Source organism: Girardinichthys multiradiatus, chromosome 19 (assembly GCF_021462225.1).
Source record: "Girardinichthys multiradiatus isolate DD_20200921_A chromosome 19, DD_fGirMul_XY1, whole genome shotgun sequence".
NCBI lineage: Eukaryota > Metazoa > Chordata > Actinopteri > Cyprinodontiformes > Goodeidae > Girardinichthys > Girardinichthys multiradiatus.
The window spans coordinates 11,322,231-11,340,843 of record NC_061811.1 but is presented as its reverse complement, the minus strand read 5'-3'; the positions used below and the strand labels follow the sequence as shown (position 1 = coordinate 11,340,843).

General features: G+C 36.7%; 1 protein-coding gene across 1 annotated transcript in view; it reads right to left on the bottom strand.

The window, feature by feature from the left end:
- Positions 1–2,157: 2,157 nt before the first annotated feature.
- nrxn3a (neurexin 3a) overlaps positions 2,158–18,613 on the bottom strand; it is a 195,252-nt gene continuing 178,796 nt past the window's right edge. The window contains 3 exon segments of the mRNA XM_047344991.1: positions 2,158–4,551; positions 4,554–4,795; positions 17,785–17,866. Of these exon segments, the coding sequence (XP_047200947.1) occupies positions 3,904–4,551; positions 4,554–4,795; positions 17,785–17,866 (972 nt within the window). The 3' untranslated portion in view covers positions 2,158–3,903.

Genomic DNA, 18,613 nt, shown 5'->3' with positions numbered 1-18,613 from the left:
TACAACGGCTCTTTGAAGAAACCTACATAATATGAGCTATAACAACATTTAATTTCCCTTTGGGATTAATAAAGTATTTTTGAATTGAATTGAATTGAATTTACCAAAGTTAGGTAATGGACTTACTAAACGTAAGAGGGTAATCTTCTGGATACAATATCCTAAATAATACACAATAATAACGCATATTATTCATAACCTTGATATTATCACCTCTAGAGCAGGCCAATACTTGCCTTACCTTTGAGCAGACGTACGTATGCTTGTTAATTTTCGAGACATTCAGCTGGGAGTGAGGCCTTCCACACCGTTTTATCCTTTGTAGGCACCGCTCCAGTTGTGTTTTCGGCTTTGGGAAGGGAAAAAACACGACTACCCCAGACAAACTCTTGGGATACCTACTGTCTGATTTACATAAACCATAAGCGCATCGCTTCACCATCTTTGGGAATGTTGGACCTAGCTTACATAGCTAGAAATGCTAATGATGTGTAATTGGACAAGGACCGTTTGGGGGCAGGGTTTTGCGAAAGGTCAATTAAGACAATGTTGTCCAAAACCATTCTTTCTGAACTCCTACAGAAGAGGTATCTGAGCCAGAATTTCCCCAGATTAGACAGTGCCTATAATCATGCAAAGTGAAGCGGTTTTCCCTACAGCCTGAAGAAGGCATCGAAACTGCAGCTCTGCATGCTTGATGCGTGCTGATACTGCTACTCAACGCTTCCGCCACAGTTCTTTGTTCACTGTCCGCCACGTAAGTCATCGCCCTTGGACCTCCCGCAATCCTTTCTTCAGAGCAGTTCCTGTATGAGGTAGTGTTTGGGCACAGAAAATTAGTTTAGGATGAAAGAATGTAAATATTGGTTATTTCATTGTGTTTTGCTTTGTTTGTGGTGGTAATAAAGCTACCTGGTGAAAGTAAATCGAACCAGCCTTTAAGCCTTGAGGCTAGCCTATTTGTTCTGTGTTGTTTTGAAGTTGATACAAAATTTGTCTTCAATGAAATGTTTTAAAAACTGATGGTCCAGTTATGTGAGCTTCCTCCATTTTATCTCTGTTTTACCCTTCCTTGAATTACCCTGTTAAAATAAGGTTTAAATATTGTTTAACAACATGCCAAATGTTGTATCCACAAATGTAGCGGCTAACAAGCTAATAGCTCGGTTTATACCACACAGCAGATAGTTTTGTTTACAACAGAGCTCGTTTTATTTGCTCTGTAATCGGTAGATCATATGACATCAGTGCTCATGTACATCTTAATTTTTGTATTAATGGTATTTTAACATGTGACATTAAAAAGGTTGGCATATAAGCTACTTTCCTTTATTAACTAAAACTGCTAATGCTAGCGCCAGAAAAGTCAAATATTTACGTTGCCATTTTCTGAGAGTCCATAAACATTCCTCTCTGCCATTTTAGTAGTCCATTACTTCATGTGATGGCTGGATAAAATAACATTAAGATCAATTGTCCAAAAAATAATTGATTTATAATTCTGCAAATAATATTTTTATAAATATTATTTTTACTAAAATAATGGTTGCAAATTAAACAACAATAAGCATCAAATTATGTTTTACTTTACTACCTTTTGATTGTGCATTGTGACTGGTTGTTTGAACACATACCAACTGCTGTCCTTAATAAGTTTTAATACTAATTTGACCTCATTTCCAAATTCCTCAAGATAAACCTCAGTTCTTAAACATAAATATCCACATTGAACTGCCATATCACTACGTTCTTTTTAGTGGTTCCCTTGTTCTCTTATTTGTACATGGTTCATTAGATTCCTTTTTCCTTCATTCTGCTTGGTAGTTTAGCTGAATTGTTCTAGCCTAGTAAATAGTTTGTTAATTGGCATATGTTTAACTTGGAGTTTAACGGTTTCTGTTAATAAATTTTAAATATATTAAGGAGAAGTTGTGAATTTATTACAAATGTGTACAGAGCTTGCTTTTTTAAGAATGCCAGTGCTCGAATCACTCTTTCATCTATTGTTCTAATACCACCGCCATAATGAGTTGGTATTCACAGAACAATCCTTAACAGACCGAACGTAATTCAATTAAATATTAAATAACCTAACCATTTTACTACACAACACTACACTAATTGTGTAACTGCATTTACCCAGGGATAAGAGAATAATTTCAGAGAAAAAAAATGTTTATTTGTTATCAAATGGATGAAAGAAAGTTATGAAACATAACAATTGTAACCCAAAATATGATTTCTGAGAAAAAAGTCTCCACTTTTTTAATAGCAATGGCAAAAAATGTAAACATAAATGGATGGTAAAGTTTTCACCAAAGCAAGACGTAAACTAATAACAAAGAAGAAATGACGTCCTTTTAAACAGTGAACACCCCTTTATAGCTTTTATTTGAGTATCTCTGTCTTCACCGTGAGTCTGAGTTTATGCTCTTTCTTTCACTCTATAAAAAAGTAAAAACAAAGCAAAACAGAAATCAGTGTGCCCCAGGACAAGAACGCCATGGTTGAGAAGAAAGGGCACCTTGTATTTGTTGGACAACTGCGAGTAGTTAAATATTCATGCAACTTTAGAAACATTTCTGTGTAGATTTCTAGGCTAACAATACATTTTTATTCTTCATGAATATCAATATGATTCTCCACAGTCTGGTCAAAGTCTTTCTCAATGTAAATTAACAGATAGATAGATTTTTGTCATGAAATCTGTTGATAAATCATATCTTCGGTCTGTACAATAGCAGTACTAAAAATTACAACTGTCGTGGTATATGTACAGTTTACTACCTACAAAGTACAACAGATAGCATGTAATAAAATATGTAAACAAATTTCTCTTTTTTTGACACAGTCGACTGTGACGGTAGATATAATCCACACTTTGAACATTTGATTTATTTCTGTATACACATTTGTTAACAGTGTCGTAGTACTGCATCTGTGTTCTTCCTGACACCTCCATAGAAAAAGAGAATGATAGGCAATGAACCAACACACACTTGTGCAGAAAGATAAAACCACCACGGGCTGTGCAGCAAGAAGAGATCCGCTTGAGGGGTTTCGAGAAGAGGGGAAGTCCTGGTCTTAGATGAAGAACTGCCTTTGTGTGATCCCAGTTGAACACTCTTTACTGGACTTTTACTGAACTGCACCTTACTGTGGAATCAGGATGGCATGCATTTTACAATCAGGCGCTTCTTACCAAGAGAACTGACAAATTCTTCCCACAAAGAGAGTCACTGTGTCTGTCAGACAATGAGAATAATTGTGGTGAATTAGATGCCAGAGCAAACAGATGGTATGAGGTCTGCCCTTGGCAATTGGCTCACTTGGATTCATATAATACACATAAAATAGTTGTTTTTCTTACTGTTCTCTTTTAATCTTTTTTCTTTTGCTTTAAGCAAAAATAAGTAAGACACCACACTTATATTATGTATAAACCATAGAAATCTGTTATATTTTGATTACAAGAGTCCTTTGTGTGTCTGACCCCCTCTTGTTAAGCACTACTTGTTGCTTACATGCTGGAAACGTTTAAGATAATGAGCCTTTTGTAATTAACAATTTCACAAAAATTGTTTAATGCCAAGGATCACATAGCTCTAAAAGTCACTTAGGAGAATGATGCTGCGAAATATTTGTATACCGACAATGTCTCTGACCAGAAAGAAGTGTAAGGTTTCTAAAGTTGCTATTTAACCTTGTCATTAAGCTTTTTGCTTAATAGTAAGTGTGCTTTATGTTACAGTACATATCAGTTCAACTATTCAGCACAGTATAGAATTATTCAAGTTCCATGTTATACCATCATTTGTCAAAGCTCCTCACAGGGAAACGTAATAAACGTAATAAAAGTTCTCTCAGTGCCTTCTCTCTTTGTTCTGTCGGGTTGAGTCTCAGTCACACATAATACTCCTTATCCTTGTTTTTCTGTCTCTTGTTGCTGCCTTTCAGGCTCTGCTGTTTGTCCTTCATGACAGCGCCATTGCTCTGCACAGCTGAGTTGGTTATGTAGTGCCTGCTCTCGTCCACCTGGTAGGAGCCTTCATCCCTGTTCCTGTACTTATACATGGCATACAGGAGGATAAGGATGCACAGCGCTGCGGCTGCCACTATTCCGATGACCATCCCGGTGGTGCTGCTAGATTCGCGGACCACTTCCGAGGGCCCCGGGACTCGCCTGACGCCTGGCTCTGTGGGGAGTGCTGTGGGTATATTATGGAACATGGCGGAAATTATTAATGGGCCCCTCAGCTTGCTGCTGTCTACCTCAAAGGATGTGGCAATAGAAGCAACACTAGGTTGGGGCTGGGGTTTTAGCTCGCGGTTATTTGATTTGCCGGAGAATTGTGGAGGGCTGTGGTGGAGGCAGAGGTGGTAGTGGTGGCTCTGGTTGGCGGTTACTGGTATGGTGGTAGTCCTACTGCGTCTGAAGATGGAAGGTTTGTTTGGTCTAAAAGTCCTGGGCGCATGTGCTTTGTAGTCACCTTGAAAGTGTGATGTAGGTCTTAACAAGTAGAAGTTCGAGTGAAAATCTTCATCATCATCAGTGGGGGCAGGTAAGACTTGAACGCTTTCCCAGAGCCATACCCCGAAATCACCAAGCCATCATCATCACAATCATCGCTGCCTCGCTCCGACAAGCCAGGTACCCCCGCCTCAGTGGCCTTGGACAAGGACTCTTTGGTGGTCTCAATAATGGTGAGGAGTGGGTGGTGGGTTGTGGGAATGAAGGGTGCACAGGGAGCTACAAAGGGGTGCTCTAATGGATCCTCAATGACTAACTCAGCTCCTGGAAATGGAGAAAGATTTATTTTAGAGGCAAACACTGTGATTTATTAACCAAACAAAGCTGGCAAATGCCACATAAAAAACAATTGAAAAGGCTTGAGAGGTGAACCGGGAGCCAGCAGGATCATCTAAACTGTACTTTCATTTCAGTGTGCTTCTAATAGTAAGCTTTTACTGTTTACATTTACTCACTCTTTCACATCAGTTTCGGTTTAGGAAGAAGGAAGAACTACTTGGTAAGGATTACTTAATAAACCTAATTGGACATGCTTTTTGCTTTAAAATGTGTATCATCATAAGAATAATCTAGCACATCAAATTTTTTGCTAAAGTTAATATGCCATCTTCATGACCAATGTAAATAGCTAGCTTCAATAGCACTATTCTGTACACCCAGGACTGGAATTGCTTACTGCTAATGCAGCTTATTTCTCACAAAAAAGCTCAAAAACATCAAAAAACAAAACGTTTTGATGACTTTCTTTTCTTTTCTCATTATTTGTTACAGTCATGTGGAAAACTAAGTCCATGATCCAAAAGCTTGTAGAACCACCTGTCTCATAATGTTGAGGAGAAAGTTTAATTCACTTATTTTCAACATTGCTTGATTAGTTGCATGACCCAGTTTGGGCCAGGTAGCCTCACATTTGACTTTTGGGTATGCAAAGTAGTTTATGGTCGACTGAAATGCACCAAATTGCCAGAGTGTTTGGCTACAGAACAACCCTATGCCATCAGCCCTATAGAAAAATGCTTGACATTTGGAATGAGTTTTGTGTCAACATGCTATGCTTAATTTTCTTCAAACTTGAAGTTGCATTGTGGCCAAACATCTATATTAATGCCTTACTCGTCCGAAGGACATTGTTCCACAGGTATTGTGGTTCATTCAGATGACACAGCAAATTTGCAAAAAAGTCATGCAGACATTATTTTAAAGAAGAAACTTTGTCATTCAAACCTTCCAGACAAGCAAATTTGTTTAGTCTTTTTCAAACTGTCCTGCTATGAAAAATGGTATTGTGAGAATCTGCAATGGAGCTCTTGATTTTAATTGTTTTGATGTTTCTCTGAAAACTGCAAAAGTAATTTGGAAATAGCCTCATAACCCTTTCAAGATTGATAAACAGGAACAGTTGCTTCTCTAAGGCCAATATTGATGTCTTTCTTCCTATAAACTACCAAAATTCCTGCTTTTATAGGAGCGGTCACTCTGATTGTTTGTTAATATAAATCTTTGTTGCTTTTGTTACTACTTTCCCTCTAAAATCTTATTGAAGCAGTCAGGATCATTTTAGTTTCTTCCAAAGAAATAAATTGTTTCCAACAAAAGAACAAAAACCTAATACGAAAACTGTAGATTTTAAGTGCTGTCAATGTTTGATGAATGAACGTTAAACTAGCATTTCCTAATACTGGTACTTGAAACACAATGTCTTGCAAATTTTAGTTGTTGCCCTGTTTCAGCACACCTGGTTTAAATTGCTGGTTTAAATTATCAGCCTTCAGCAGATCTTTAGCACTTCTAACATTTACTGCCCCACAATATCCCCCCTCCAACACTACAGGGCCAGGAAATGATCCAAATAACCAATTTTAATTATTGCAAAACCAATAGCAGTATCGCCACTCACTGGCTCCCAGGTCATCTTATACCTCTTGACTAAATCTAGTAACAGGTTTATGAATAGTTTTCAGATGCAGAGCTGAATCTTGAAGATGGGAAACTCTTCATTAGTGTTATACATTGAAAATCTATATTTCTAACAACAAAAAGATCATACATGGCAGAAGAGTGCTTAGACAGCAAAGAGGACTTTCCACATGGCACAGAACACTGTCATGTTCATGACAAGTTTTTTGTTGTATAATAATTATTTCACCAGAAGCAGCTCTGTCACCAGAAAACATTTCTTTAATTTGTGTTTTTATTGAAGTTTTGAGTGTGGCTCCTAAATGTTCACACCCTATATAGCAGCATGCTAAATGAAAGAATATGTTCTTTATCCAGACATTTATGGAAATTTCTTTATGTTCTCTTTTCCTTTACAGACACACATAGGACACAAAAAGGGTGGATCTTAACCATTTTTCCATTTACAAAAATCTGCTCAAATTTCAGTTAGTCTTTAATAATTATTTTTCAATGGAAAGTCTGTTGGTTTCAAGTAATGTGGTTTTTTTTTGTTACTGGGTGATGGTAGGAGGGAGCAGGAATTGGATTGATGGATTGGTGGATTGGAGCTTATCCTGCATTAATGAGGTTGCTCTAGTCTGAACCAGCTGAACTGAAAGATGGAGCTCATAACTTACTAGTCCATTAATGTTCAAACCCTCACCTAATGGTCATGAGAGATAGATAATAACCAAAAGAATAAGATCCAGAATAAAAGCAATAAAAGCTATTAAAATTAGTTTTCTCTGTAGGGCAGCCAAGGTCTGGGCAAGGAGCTCCTTCCACTAGGTTGAGCTCTGGGTAGTTATCCAAATCTAAAGGAGTCAGCTTCAAAGAAGTCAGCTGAGGTGCTTCATATGATTAGGATGCCTGGACACCTACTATTGGAGGTTGTAGGTTCATCCAAATTCTGGGCCAGACCTTAAACTTAAAGAGGAACTGTACATTCATCAGCCACTTTATTATACATCTTGCTAGCATCAGATTGGAACCCCTTTTGGGATTATCAGCAGCAGTACTAAGGTAGACTGTGGAATTTAAACAATGCATCTGCTAAAAAGGAACCCAAAGTGTGCCAAAAATGTAACAAGCAATGTTTTTCCAATCGGTTACTATGCCATCTTCAAGAGTCTGTTTGAATAGTAGCCTCGCCTTCCTGTTAGCTGATAGAAGGGGAACCAGGTCAGATATTCTGCTGCTGTAGTCCATCTGTTTGAAGGTTCATCATGTTGCAAATTGACAGATTTTATTTCCCTGGTTGTAACAAGTGGTTTTTTGAGCTACAGTTGCCTTTCTGTTATCTTGAAACAATCTGCTCATTCTCTTCTGACATGCATGAGGCATTTGCTTCTCATTGGATATTTTCCTGTTTTTGGACAATTCTCTTTAAACCCCAGAGATGGTTATGAGTGAAAATCCCAGTATATCAGAGGTTTCTTAAGTACTCGAACTGACTTGTCTTGTGCCAACAACTACACTTAACTCCCCTTTCCTTTGATGCATTGAATATCTGCCATTGGCTCTATTTGTGTTAACACACAATTGAGCAGGTGTACTTAATACAGTGGCCAGAGAGTGGCCTGGGAACACCTTGGGAAAGGGATCTTTGGGTTTCCCCTTTTGGCCTGTTACAGCTAGGACCCAACCTTTGGTAAGCAGAAACCAATGGACGGATGGATGTGTTAATTTTATTTAAACTGATGTAAAATCCAATGGTGTTTGGCAAATTCTGGGCATCATCTAATGTGATTAGGTTTTTATTATGTTGCATAAAAAGAAAAACATCATTAGTAATCATGATGTGCCCCATGCTGTTATCATTGGAGTGAACATTCATAGAGCCACTAACTCATTAACATGAAAAGTATCCACTGTGATTTAACATGTTGCTTTAGAGTCATTCATGCAAATTAACACCTCACACAAAACATTGTTTCACACACAGCAACCACAAACACATCCAATCACAGGCATACAACTCATGACTAAACAAAGACCTTTTGTGTCATTTCAAGCTCGACTGAAGATTCATCAGCTGCCACATGACCAAACATCCATCAGAGATGCAGTCTGCAAGCTTTCAAGAAAAGGTTGACCCAACCAGCTTTATCATATTGATTTTAGTGGGAGATATTAGAAAGCTTTTGACATTTTCAGTTTACAAACTGCATCTTAAACAAGCAGCACAAAGACAATCAGAACATGCACATTGTGTGTCATTAACTCACATCAACAATTTGTCCGCATGATTTTTAGGCAACGGGAAAAGAATTTACAAAGGAAAAATTGTGTAAAATATTGGATAGCCACTTGGTACCGTTAGAGATCATTTTTATCCACATTAGAATGGGTTCTATCTTAAAACAATGACGGTACAGGGAGGCAACAGCACATACATCCACACCACATAACAGAAAAATAAACACCATATTTCTGCTTTTTATGCTTTGTTTCTCTTTCCTTGTAAATAATTTCTTTTTTTTTTTTACAAAAAAAATCTGCATTCTTTTCATATCAAGAGACTTCAGTAAGCCTAAAATCTATCCATGTTACAATTTTTGCTTGATTTGCTCTTTAGTGTAGGATGGATGGATGATTCTATATTTTAATATTTTTAAAGACAAGGGAGGAGGTGAAGAAGGGGTTGGACCTATGAACATACTACAGAGGAGATGAGGATGATGAGGGTGACAGTGTAAGTCAGTTGCCATGTCCATGTAAAGGCAGTACGAAGCGGTCGGGCGGCATTAGAGCTTTTGGCTGTAAGGAAGGGATGGGAATACAAACAATGAGCAATATACATGCCCATCTACAGAAAAGAACAGAAGAACTCTAACACTGACATGTCTTACAGACCCTAAACTGCAACTTCTTAGCCATGCAATTCAGTTTTTATTGTTCTTACAGTCAAGATACACTCACTGACAAAAACAGTGACCTACCCAGAAGGAATGTTCTGATTTGTATCTAATTTGATTCATATGCAGAACAATAGTGGGAATGCAAATGATTAAATTTACCAGCAGTGAGAATGTCTCAAAAAAGGCTTTAGAGGATGTAAGGGACGGGCTCAGGAGTGAAATGATTGTGCACCTGAGCAACCAACAGTCAGTGAGAGAAGGAAGTTAAGGTCAGCAGAGAGAATGCCTTTTAGGCTCATTTGACAGCATTACCAGCACCTGATGTCATTTAATAGGGGTCACAACATGAGTTTGCATGATGCGGAGGAGTTGCATGAGGATCAAACATTGTCGCATTTGTCTGGTTGATGGAACAAATGGGTCAACTGAAAGCATTCGAAGGATTTGTCAAGGTTCTGGTCACCCAAGTTAAGAAGAAAATCACCGTACTGTACAAAAAACAAAACCATAGTCAACGACATTAGGCATCTGCCATGTGGACACAGGCACTGGCAGTATTGTGCATGAATGTGTTCAAATAGACTAGACTAGACTTCAAATAGTACCACACAGCACAGCAGATAATTAAACAGATGAAAACAAACTGGCACACGCCATGTTGCAAATTCTAGGAAATTACATAATGAAAAGGCTAGCTGACTTTATTTCATAATAGCAAAGTTAAAACATGCGTGATTAACACGCATGCCTTCGTATTTTTTGGACCTAGTCTGCGCTGTAGTTTGAACGTTATTTTGTTTTCTGTTTTAGCTGTTTCTACCGTTTCTTAAACAGTCGAGAGACCTCCTGTCAACCTCTCTTACTCGGCCGCTCAGAGCAGCTGTGAGCGCCTCTCAGTAGCGGCTGAGAGGGAGAGAAACAGAAAGAACCGTTGGCATTTTTTTTACTGTTGTAGACCAAAAAAAGTAGTAAAGCATCATTTAACATGCAGTTATTCACTACTGATGAACATGTTTTAATGGGTTTGGATCAATCAAATGCAACATGTGAAAACAGCACAAAAAGTAAGTCTAACATCACTTTATAGGATGAGTCATAGTTCTGTATTACACTATCCATTGTTGCATTTTATTTATTGTACTTTATTTGTCTCCTCATTTTAATCCCATTTAAAATATGTTGTCTTTGTTGATTTTTCTCCATGATAGGTAAAACACAGTTATCTTGTGTGGAAGTATATACATAGTAGTACTTTTGGCAAATATTGTAGTGAAAGTACCTTTATAGTTTTGTTTGCAAAATATTTTTGATAATTTTCATGTTTGGTATTGTTGCAATTATAATAAATGTTCATTTACATAAAAGAAGTATATTTGTCCACCCCAATGCTTAAACGAATATTATACACACAGAAAAATATTCGGTTAAGATAAATTGACAATATAATCATGAGTTAACTATGGAGATTCATGAGATTATATGCCTTAATATTGAGAAGTTGCTTTGGAAATAAAGAGAAAGACACTGAAAAATACTGTATAATGTTGTGCCTGTGGGGGGCACCAGAAAGCATTTGTGCTTAGGGCACCCAAATGGCTAGCACCACCCCTGGCCTTTAGGTTCAGGTCATCTGTAGTAGTAATTCAGAGGAGAATAATGGGATTCTCCTCTGAAACGGTGGCATGACACAGTCATTCACAAAAGACACAATTCTGCAGATAGTATAGTATATATTTCATAGCCGCTTCTGTGGCAGTAGCATGATTCAGCCTCCCAGCCGAACTCTCAATGTGACCATTATCAAATACCATCTAGTGCTAGTAATGCTAGCATCTACAAGGCATCCTCAGTATCTGCTGATGTTCATGTAGTGTTTTCACTAACTGTTGGGTGCTCCTGTAACGACCTGCTATCTTTGGTCCCACCACTGATGTTCTCTGATGGTCATGCTGGACATGTTGGCTCCATGTAAATCAAATCATAAACATTCTTATAAATGGACTGCATGTGGAACAAATTACATCCAAACTGGACCATTCCTTCAGGATACTCACACTGATGCTTGAATGCTTTGGTCAGAGTGTGTATAAAAAAGTTTTGTTTTGTCATAATAGGTTGTAAAAAGTCTAAAATTGTTTTGTGAGAGGTCGATCTGGAACTGCTTCAGATTATAATCTGTGTGAGGTTATTTTGCATGTGCATAAATCACATCCTGATGTGGGGATTTTTTATTTATTTTTATTAAATTTACATGATTACATCAGTGTTTACCTGAAATGAAACACAAGCAAGTCACTGAAGGAGTTCCAAATCAAAAAAGTAAAAATATAGGAAAAATATTTCACACTTTGATTTAGGTATTCTCTGAGGAAAAAAAGAAACATATATGCCAAAAAACATAATCAGAACCAAAATGCCAGTGATCAACTGGGTAAAAATATGACCAGTTTCAACTATCAAATGAAGAAAAATGTTAAGATGAAGGAACAAAGCCATTTAAAATTTTGCACACACTACAACCAGATGCACACAATAAAAAACAGACACGTATGGGAGAGGCACTCGACTGGAGGACGGGCTCCTCTCTCATGTGCTCCCTGTAATGTTAGTCCTTAAACATGAGCCGGCCGTGCAGTCTGGGTGTACATCGGAGGGAGACGGTACTGGCTGAGAATGGGTTACCACTACTGTCATTTGGGTTTGTTTTAGTCAAACTGCAGGATGTTGATGCATGCTTAAAGTAAGTTGCATTTAGGGAAAGTAAAAAAAAAAGAAACCACACTGCAAACTGGCAGGACTGACCGATGTAAGAACACGAGATGGACACTGTGTCCCAATCCCATAAAACAAACATGCATTTAAAGTAACAGCGGGTTCTGGCCCAAAACAAAATCCTGATGCAACTTTCTGAGGTTTCTATTCCTGTTTTCCAATGAACTGTGACATAGTGAAAATGTTCACCGTCTGCAAACCGATTCCCTAGTAATTGGAATTGGGACACAGGTACACATTTAATAAGTAGAACAAAAGACACAAATCATATGTTTCTAATACATTAATATTGAGCGAGAGTTTCTCTTTTTTTATGACAGAAGTAAAGCTGATTTCCAAAACATTTTAGATGTAAGACAGGAGCTAACTCCGACTGCACTGTTCAATTGTTAGGATTAATTGGAATGTATGTACCTGACTGTTGTGAAGTGCCTTGAGACAACATGTGTTGTGAATTGGCGCTATATAAATAAACTGAATTGAATTGAATTGAATTGAATTGAGTTTAATAGACTGCAGTTTGTGTAATCCTAATAAAGCACATCTGAGAAATCTAATCTGAAATATAAACACGACAGAAAAAGGAGCCTATCTGCTGACATTTATTAACTTGTGGATAATAAAAGATCTATAAAATAGTGAGATTTTTAAGGACTGTTTGCCATTACTTAAATATATATATATAATATATATGCATGTGCCAAAAGACATATATGGCATAAAACTATAATCTTAGTATCAATGGAAATAACATTGACATTTTGAAAAATAACAGAAAAAATAACTACTTTGTCATATTTGATCAAAAAACTTCACATAAGATAAACACATAATCTCACCCTTTGATAAAATGACAACAAACAAGAAAAATTTTATTCAAAGACGAGGAAGATTAAATCAAAGACTTGGGCAATTTACAATGCATTTTTTTGAGGGTGTTGTTCCTTTCACTTTTATTAACTAGGGTGCACCGTTATGTTCGACTCATGAGACATGATGATACACAATCTGGGCGCAGAGAAAAAAGACAAGATAAGATTTAGGCAATATTTTTGTAAAAATCTCTGTTCATTTTTGTTTACTAACATAATTATTTTAAAGAATACTTAATCAGTGTAGAATAGTCCAGTACAGGTTTGACGAGTCCATATATTTTGGTGCTTGTCTCATTATAAGGTTTTCATTTAAAGGTTTTGGACAAGAAAAGCCTTGAAAAAGTGACGTTTTATTTGAAAAATAAATGGAATTACGTTTTATGAATCTCTTATTGTATTTAAACATATTTCAGGCTAATGCAACAGGAAGATAGCGCTTTGTGAGAAGGGACTTTAGTTTAACAAGAATACTGTGACATTTAAATATTGCTACACCCCTACTAGTAACCATTTGATTTTATAGACATTTTTTACCAGGTTTAAAAAGATTTTTGTTGTCGCTACTTCCAGGACAATATCCCTTAGTTATATCTTTCCCAGCTGTTAGGGTTTTGGATTCTACTAATAATCAAACTATGATTTTTTTGAAGAATATCTGTGAGCATCATTTGAAAGTCACAGTTAAAATCTCTTTCTGTTTCCCAAGTTTTAAGGACAGGGAATACTGAATTTTGCAGTGCCTCTTAATTAATTTTTAGGGCAGCCATAATGGAGAAACATAAAAAGAAGAACCTGCTGAGCAGGGATTGGACAGTTCAAGAATTTCAAGGTTCGTTTTGTCCATCGCTTCATGAGGCATTTTTGAATGGGCATCCTGATAATTGGCTATAACCACTTGATGGAAACTCCACTACTTTACCACTGAACTAATAGAAACCATAGTTTTTGGGGTGTTTTGCCTTATTTTTGTCTTATGTAGGAATAGACAAAACAGTTACTGAAATAAAATGTTAAGGATACCAGCTTTAAATCTGCTTTCTCTTCCAACATATGTCACTGTGCAGTCTAAATTATATTTTTAGATGTAGCTGTAAATTTATTTTAATTTAATAAGATGGCACATCTGACTGATATGGTCATGAAAAATGTACAAAATTAGCTACTTCTCTACTATTTCCTTCTGCTATTTTTAAAATGTCCAAGCTGTCATACACACCAATCATTCTCATCCTTAACAAAGATCATGTAGCCCCGAATGAAACTGGAAAGCTCCGCTATTCTTAACCTGGTAAGTTTTCACTATGCCTTCGTTCAGCTACAGTTAATCACAAATTCTTAATCAACCATTACAATGGTAAGTTAAGGTGCCTGAATAATAGGTCTTTTCAGGAATTTTTTTAAGCTGTGTGTTCAAACAAGTGAAGGTGAGTTGGCTCCATTTCCAATCCTTTCACATCTAGTATACGTGTCTCTTTTGAGGCACCACTGTTTTGCACAGTGATTATATTGAATGAAGGGCAAAACATGTTCAGTCTGCTACTTTGTCAGTTATGTCTTTTTTCTTGCCTTATTTTTGTCATTTATCTCTTTTTCCACACATAATGATTGCCTTACCATCTTCGGCTGAAAGTTCAATTCACCAAACCCAGCCTAAGGTTCACCAATTGGTCAAATACATAGTATAGTATGACCAAAAACATGTTGCCAGATTCAAGATGACTGATTTTTATCAAGGAGTGACAGTTTTAGAACAGCAAGATTTATCTTGAACACTAATCACGTTTGACAAAATTTTCTCATAGGTGTCAAAGAAATTATAAAAGCTGTAAATGTGTGGTTCATAAATAATCTAAAGACTCATGTCGGTGCCATCTTATGAAATTAAACAGATAGAATGACAGAAAGGTTTACAACAGAGAACAGAATCACTTGATGAATTGTCCAGACAAAAACATACAGTCCAACTTTGAAATAAAAAGTGTGGGATTAAACAGGCAATTTGATGATGCTGCGACCGCAAAAACAGCTCATAACTTCAACACAAATGCAGATAAAACAACTGAGTTAAATGGAGGAGGTGCATGGTGTTGTGGGTCAATCAAAAAGCATGCAGTCAAGTAATAAATTCACCTTGAACAGACAGATTTTGTAATCTAAAGACTTCTCAACAGAAGTATTTCAATTTGGTAAAGCATTTTTTCACATTTATGTTTAAAATAAGTGCGAGACAGGGAGACAGAAGACTAGGAGGTGTGAAAGATAATGTCGATCTCTAGCTGTTCAGGGTGGACAAGTAAACTGTAGATGATAATGAAAATGTTATTTTATCCTTGAAAACAGAGGAACTGCAAGGCACAAAGCCACACGATACACCAAGAGATGTGAAGAAACAGTCATAACCAACCAAATGTTGTGCCACATATGATGAGGCCATAAATACAAGAATGCATTTTGGCACAGTTCGCGGAAAGACGGGAATGACATCTTGGCAACAAAACACCAGGAAATAGCATTGACTTTCCAACTGAAGTAAAAAACATAAGAAAAACCTAAAGCATGCAGCTTTCAATCAACGCCAACATGATGTTAGGGTTAGAATGGTGTGAATTTCTGTGTAAACACATGACTGGATGACTGGGGCCCTGTCTTTATCTTTCTTCACAAATCCCCATAGATCTCAGGCTTCACAGCACCGTTTGAATCCCCTTTTACACCACATGATCACAGTCTTTTTGAAAACATTTGGGAATGACCCTTTGACCTTTAGTAAAGTTGTAGAATTAACTGACATATGACTTGACCACAAGACATCTTGGTAATCTAAAAATGACCAGAACCACACTCAACCAAATTCTTTGGGATTTGTCCAATATTTATTTAGCCATGTAGATCCTGTAGATCCACTTCATGCCAACCTAAAATGTTTGGCATTGTTTTCAATGCAGATCTAAAAATAAACGTATGAAACAACGGATCAACTACAGTTAATTTTTCAGAAGGATTTTTCACTTATTACAGAAAGCAAAAAAGTGTGCATGTGTACAGATGGCTGAGTGCAGCCATGCTATATTATGTGCTTAATTTGGTGCATTTAATGTTTAATTGCTCTGTTTAGAATAGTTAACCCAGTAACTGATCTAATTGATGTAATGTTGACAACTGCTTATATATACATGTGTAAATATAAATATATGTGTATTTATTAATAAAGCAAAATCTTGTAAATTTTTTGTGAATTATTTTGAAAATTCGGATGTTGTGCTCGTTCTGTTTCCTGGTGGTGCAGTATGATTCATGCATATTGACACTGGCCGTGCTCCAGTGGCCGAATTAGATGGTTGTCCGCACGCCGCAGCACTTGTGCTCTGCCATCTGATGAAAGGTGACTTTCTTCTTCTATCTCTGCTGCGTCTTTCTCTGATAGTGACTGAAATATATCTAAAGAAATATCAGATTCTTTGCTGCTGTCTGTGTTGCTGGCCATTGTAGCAGCAGTCAGTTTACGTTCGGAGGTTCCCCTTTGACGTCATAAAAGACCGAAACGAAATCACAAAGGAGTAGTCTGGAAATGCCTTTTTAGTGAAATTTATGACCATATATCTCAACAACTGTTCCTTTTAGTGGCATGAATTTACTTTTAAAATATTTTATCAATGTTTCCTTTCCATAAATGTAATTGAACTTATCATAAAAATTCACAAACGTAACCTGTAAGTTACTGGATGGTAACCAGTGAGTTCTGGCAAAGTAACTTTTAACCTGTTTGAAAGTGACCCATTAGTTGCAGGAAAGTTATGGAAATGTAAGTTCTAGGAAAGACACCTGCAGGTTACATAAAAGTATGAGCTGCCCCATGTATTATTCATAACGGACCCACTATTTTTCAGGAGTTCCACAACATTACCAGTACGGAAGTCTTTACATACAAAGTTTTATGCTTTCTGCAAGAAGTGTATAGTTCCGATTTTCCAATCTAACTGTTCCATTGAAAGGCCTTTAAAAATATTGAGTTTCTCTCCAACTTAACTCTGAATCATCTTAAATTAGTGTTTTTAAAAATAGGGAGATTCCCAATTTTTTTCAAATTGATTAACTTATCAAAATTCCTGAATCTATTTGGATACTAAAAAGACAGAATAATGAGTACACCTAAGAGCAAAAGTATGACCCAAAGAAAGAAAAACCTGTACACAGAAATTCAATGATATCTGTTCTCTATCACATTTACCAAAGCAAGCTTCTAAATATGAAAAAAACAAACACAAATGAGAACAAAAAAAGACTAAAAATTTAATCTGGAGACAGTTCTCATTTTATCTATGAACAAAATTGAAAATATTGTTTTCTTAATGAAAATCAAAAGAGCGGTGAACTGCAGGAGCGATGATCTAAAACATGATGAAACACATTTTGCAGCATCAGTGTAGAGAACATGGTTCGCCTCCATGCAAATTTGGCAGATTTGTATGAAAACTTTGTAGCTCTTATTGTTCCTCTCTGCTGCCAACATTTGTATGTAATCTGGGAACCATGTTTACCACTTTAAAAAAAACCCATGTGCAAGTGTAGCTCATAACACTAAATTAAACTCCTGCAATTTTCTCAAGTTTTATTGAAAACTCTGGTTTTACCTACAACAAGTTCCTGTTACTATATTGGCTGTTTAGCAACTGATGTTGCTAAGTGCTTAAGTTACACTTTCTAGAACCATGGGGGGGCGTGATGCTTTGAGGATCATCTGATCCTCTGCTGCAGATGAGTGTAAAAGCACAAAGAAAGCAAGCAAATGCAAACTAACCTAGCCCACCTGCATGGGTCGTTTCACACTCCTCCAGGTCTTCGTCGTCACTTGAACACTCTGCAGAAGACCCAGTGTCATCTGTTGGGTGCTTCTTCCACAAATCCCATCCAGAGTGAGGAGAAAACCGAAAAAAACAAACAGGGTGAACAGATAAGTTTAGACATTGTCTTATGACCTCTGTTGTCAATGACAGATCTTAGTGTCTTTTTGACTTTGTCTCCAGGTCATACAATCCAAAACAAAATCCAAACCACACAAATGAAAACTAATTTAGACGTGGAAAGTGTAATGCAGAAAGTCTTTAGTTAAAAATATGTTTGTAGCTGATGAGACTCTACTGTGCTGATGTTCAGTGATGTTTAGAGTAATTAAAGTAATAAGTATAATGAAAGATTAATTGTTCCCCCCCAAAAAAAAAACTATTACAGGTATGAATATGAAATAATGAATTGTGCCATGTTACAATTTTGAAAAGCTTTTTATGTTTACATAGAATCAATGTTCACCAATGACTTTGAGCAGTTATCTTAAGATAAAAATTGTCCCCAAATGCTTCTAGACATAAAAATGAAGCAAATAAATTAATACAATACACAATACACAAAAAGATGATTGGTCATTGTTTCATCTTCATAACAAGTCAGGCTGATGGATTTACTATTTGCTGCCTTTATGTCAAACTAAACTAAGCCAAGATAAGCTAAGAAAACCCAGTGAGTATTTTTTAACTGAAGGACATCTGAAACATGTCTAAATGATCATAGATGAGTTATACACTGTACGTTGGGTTCAAACTCAGGACCTTACATTTACTTACACAATGGCTTTACTGGAT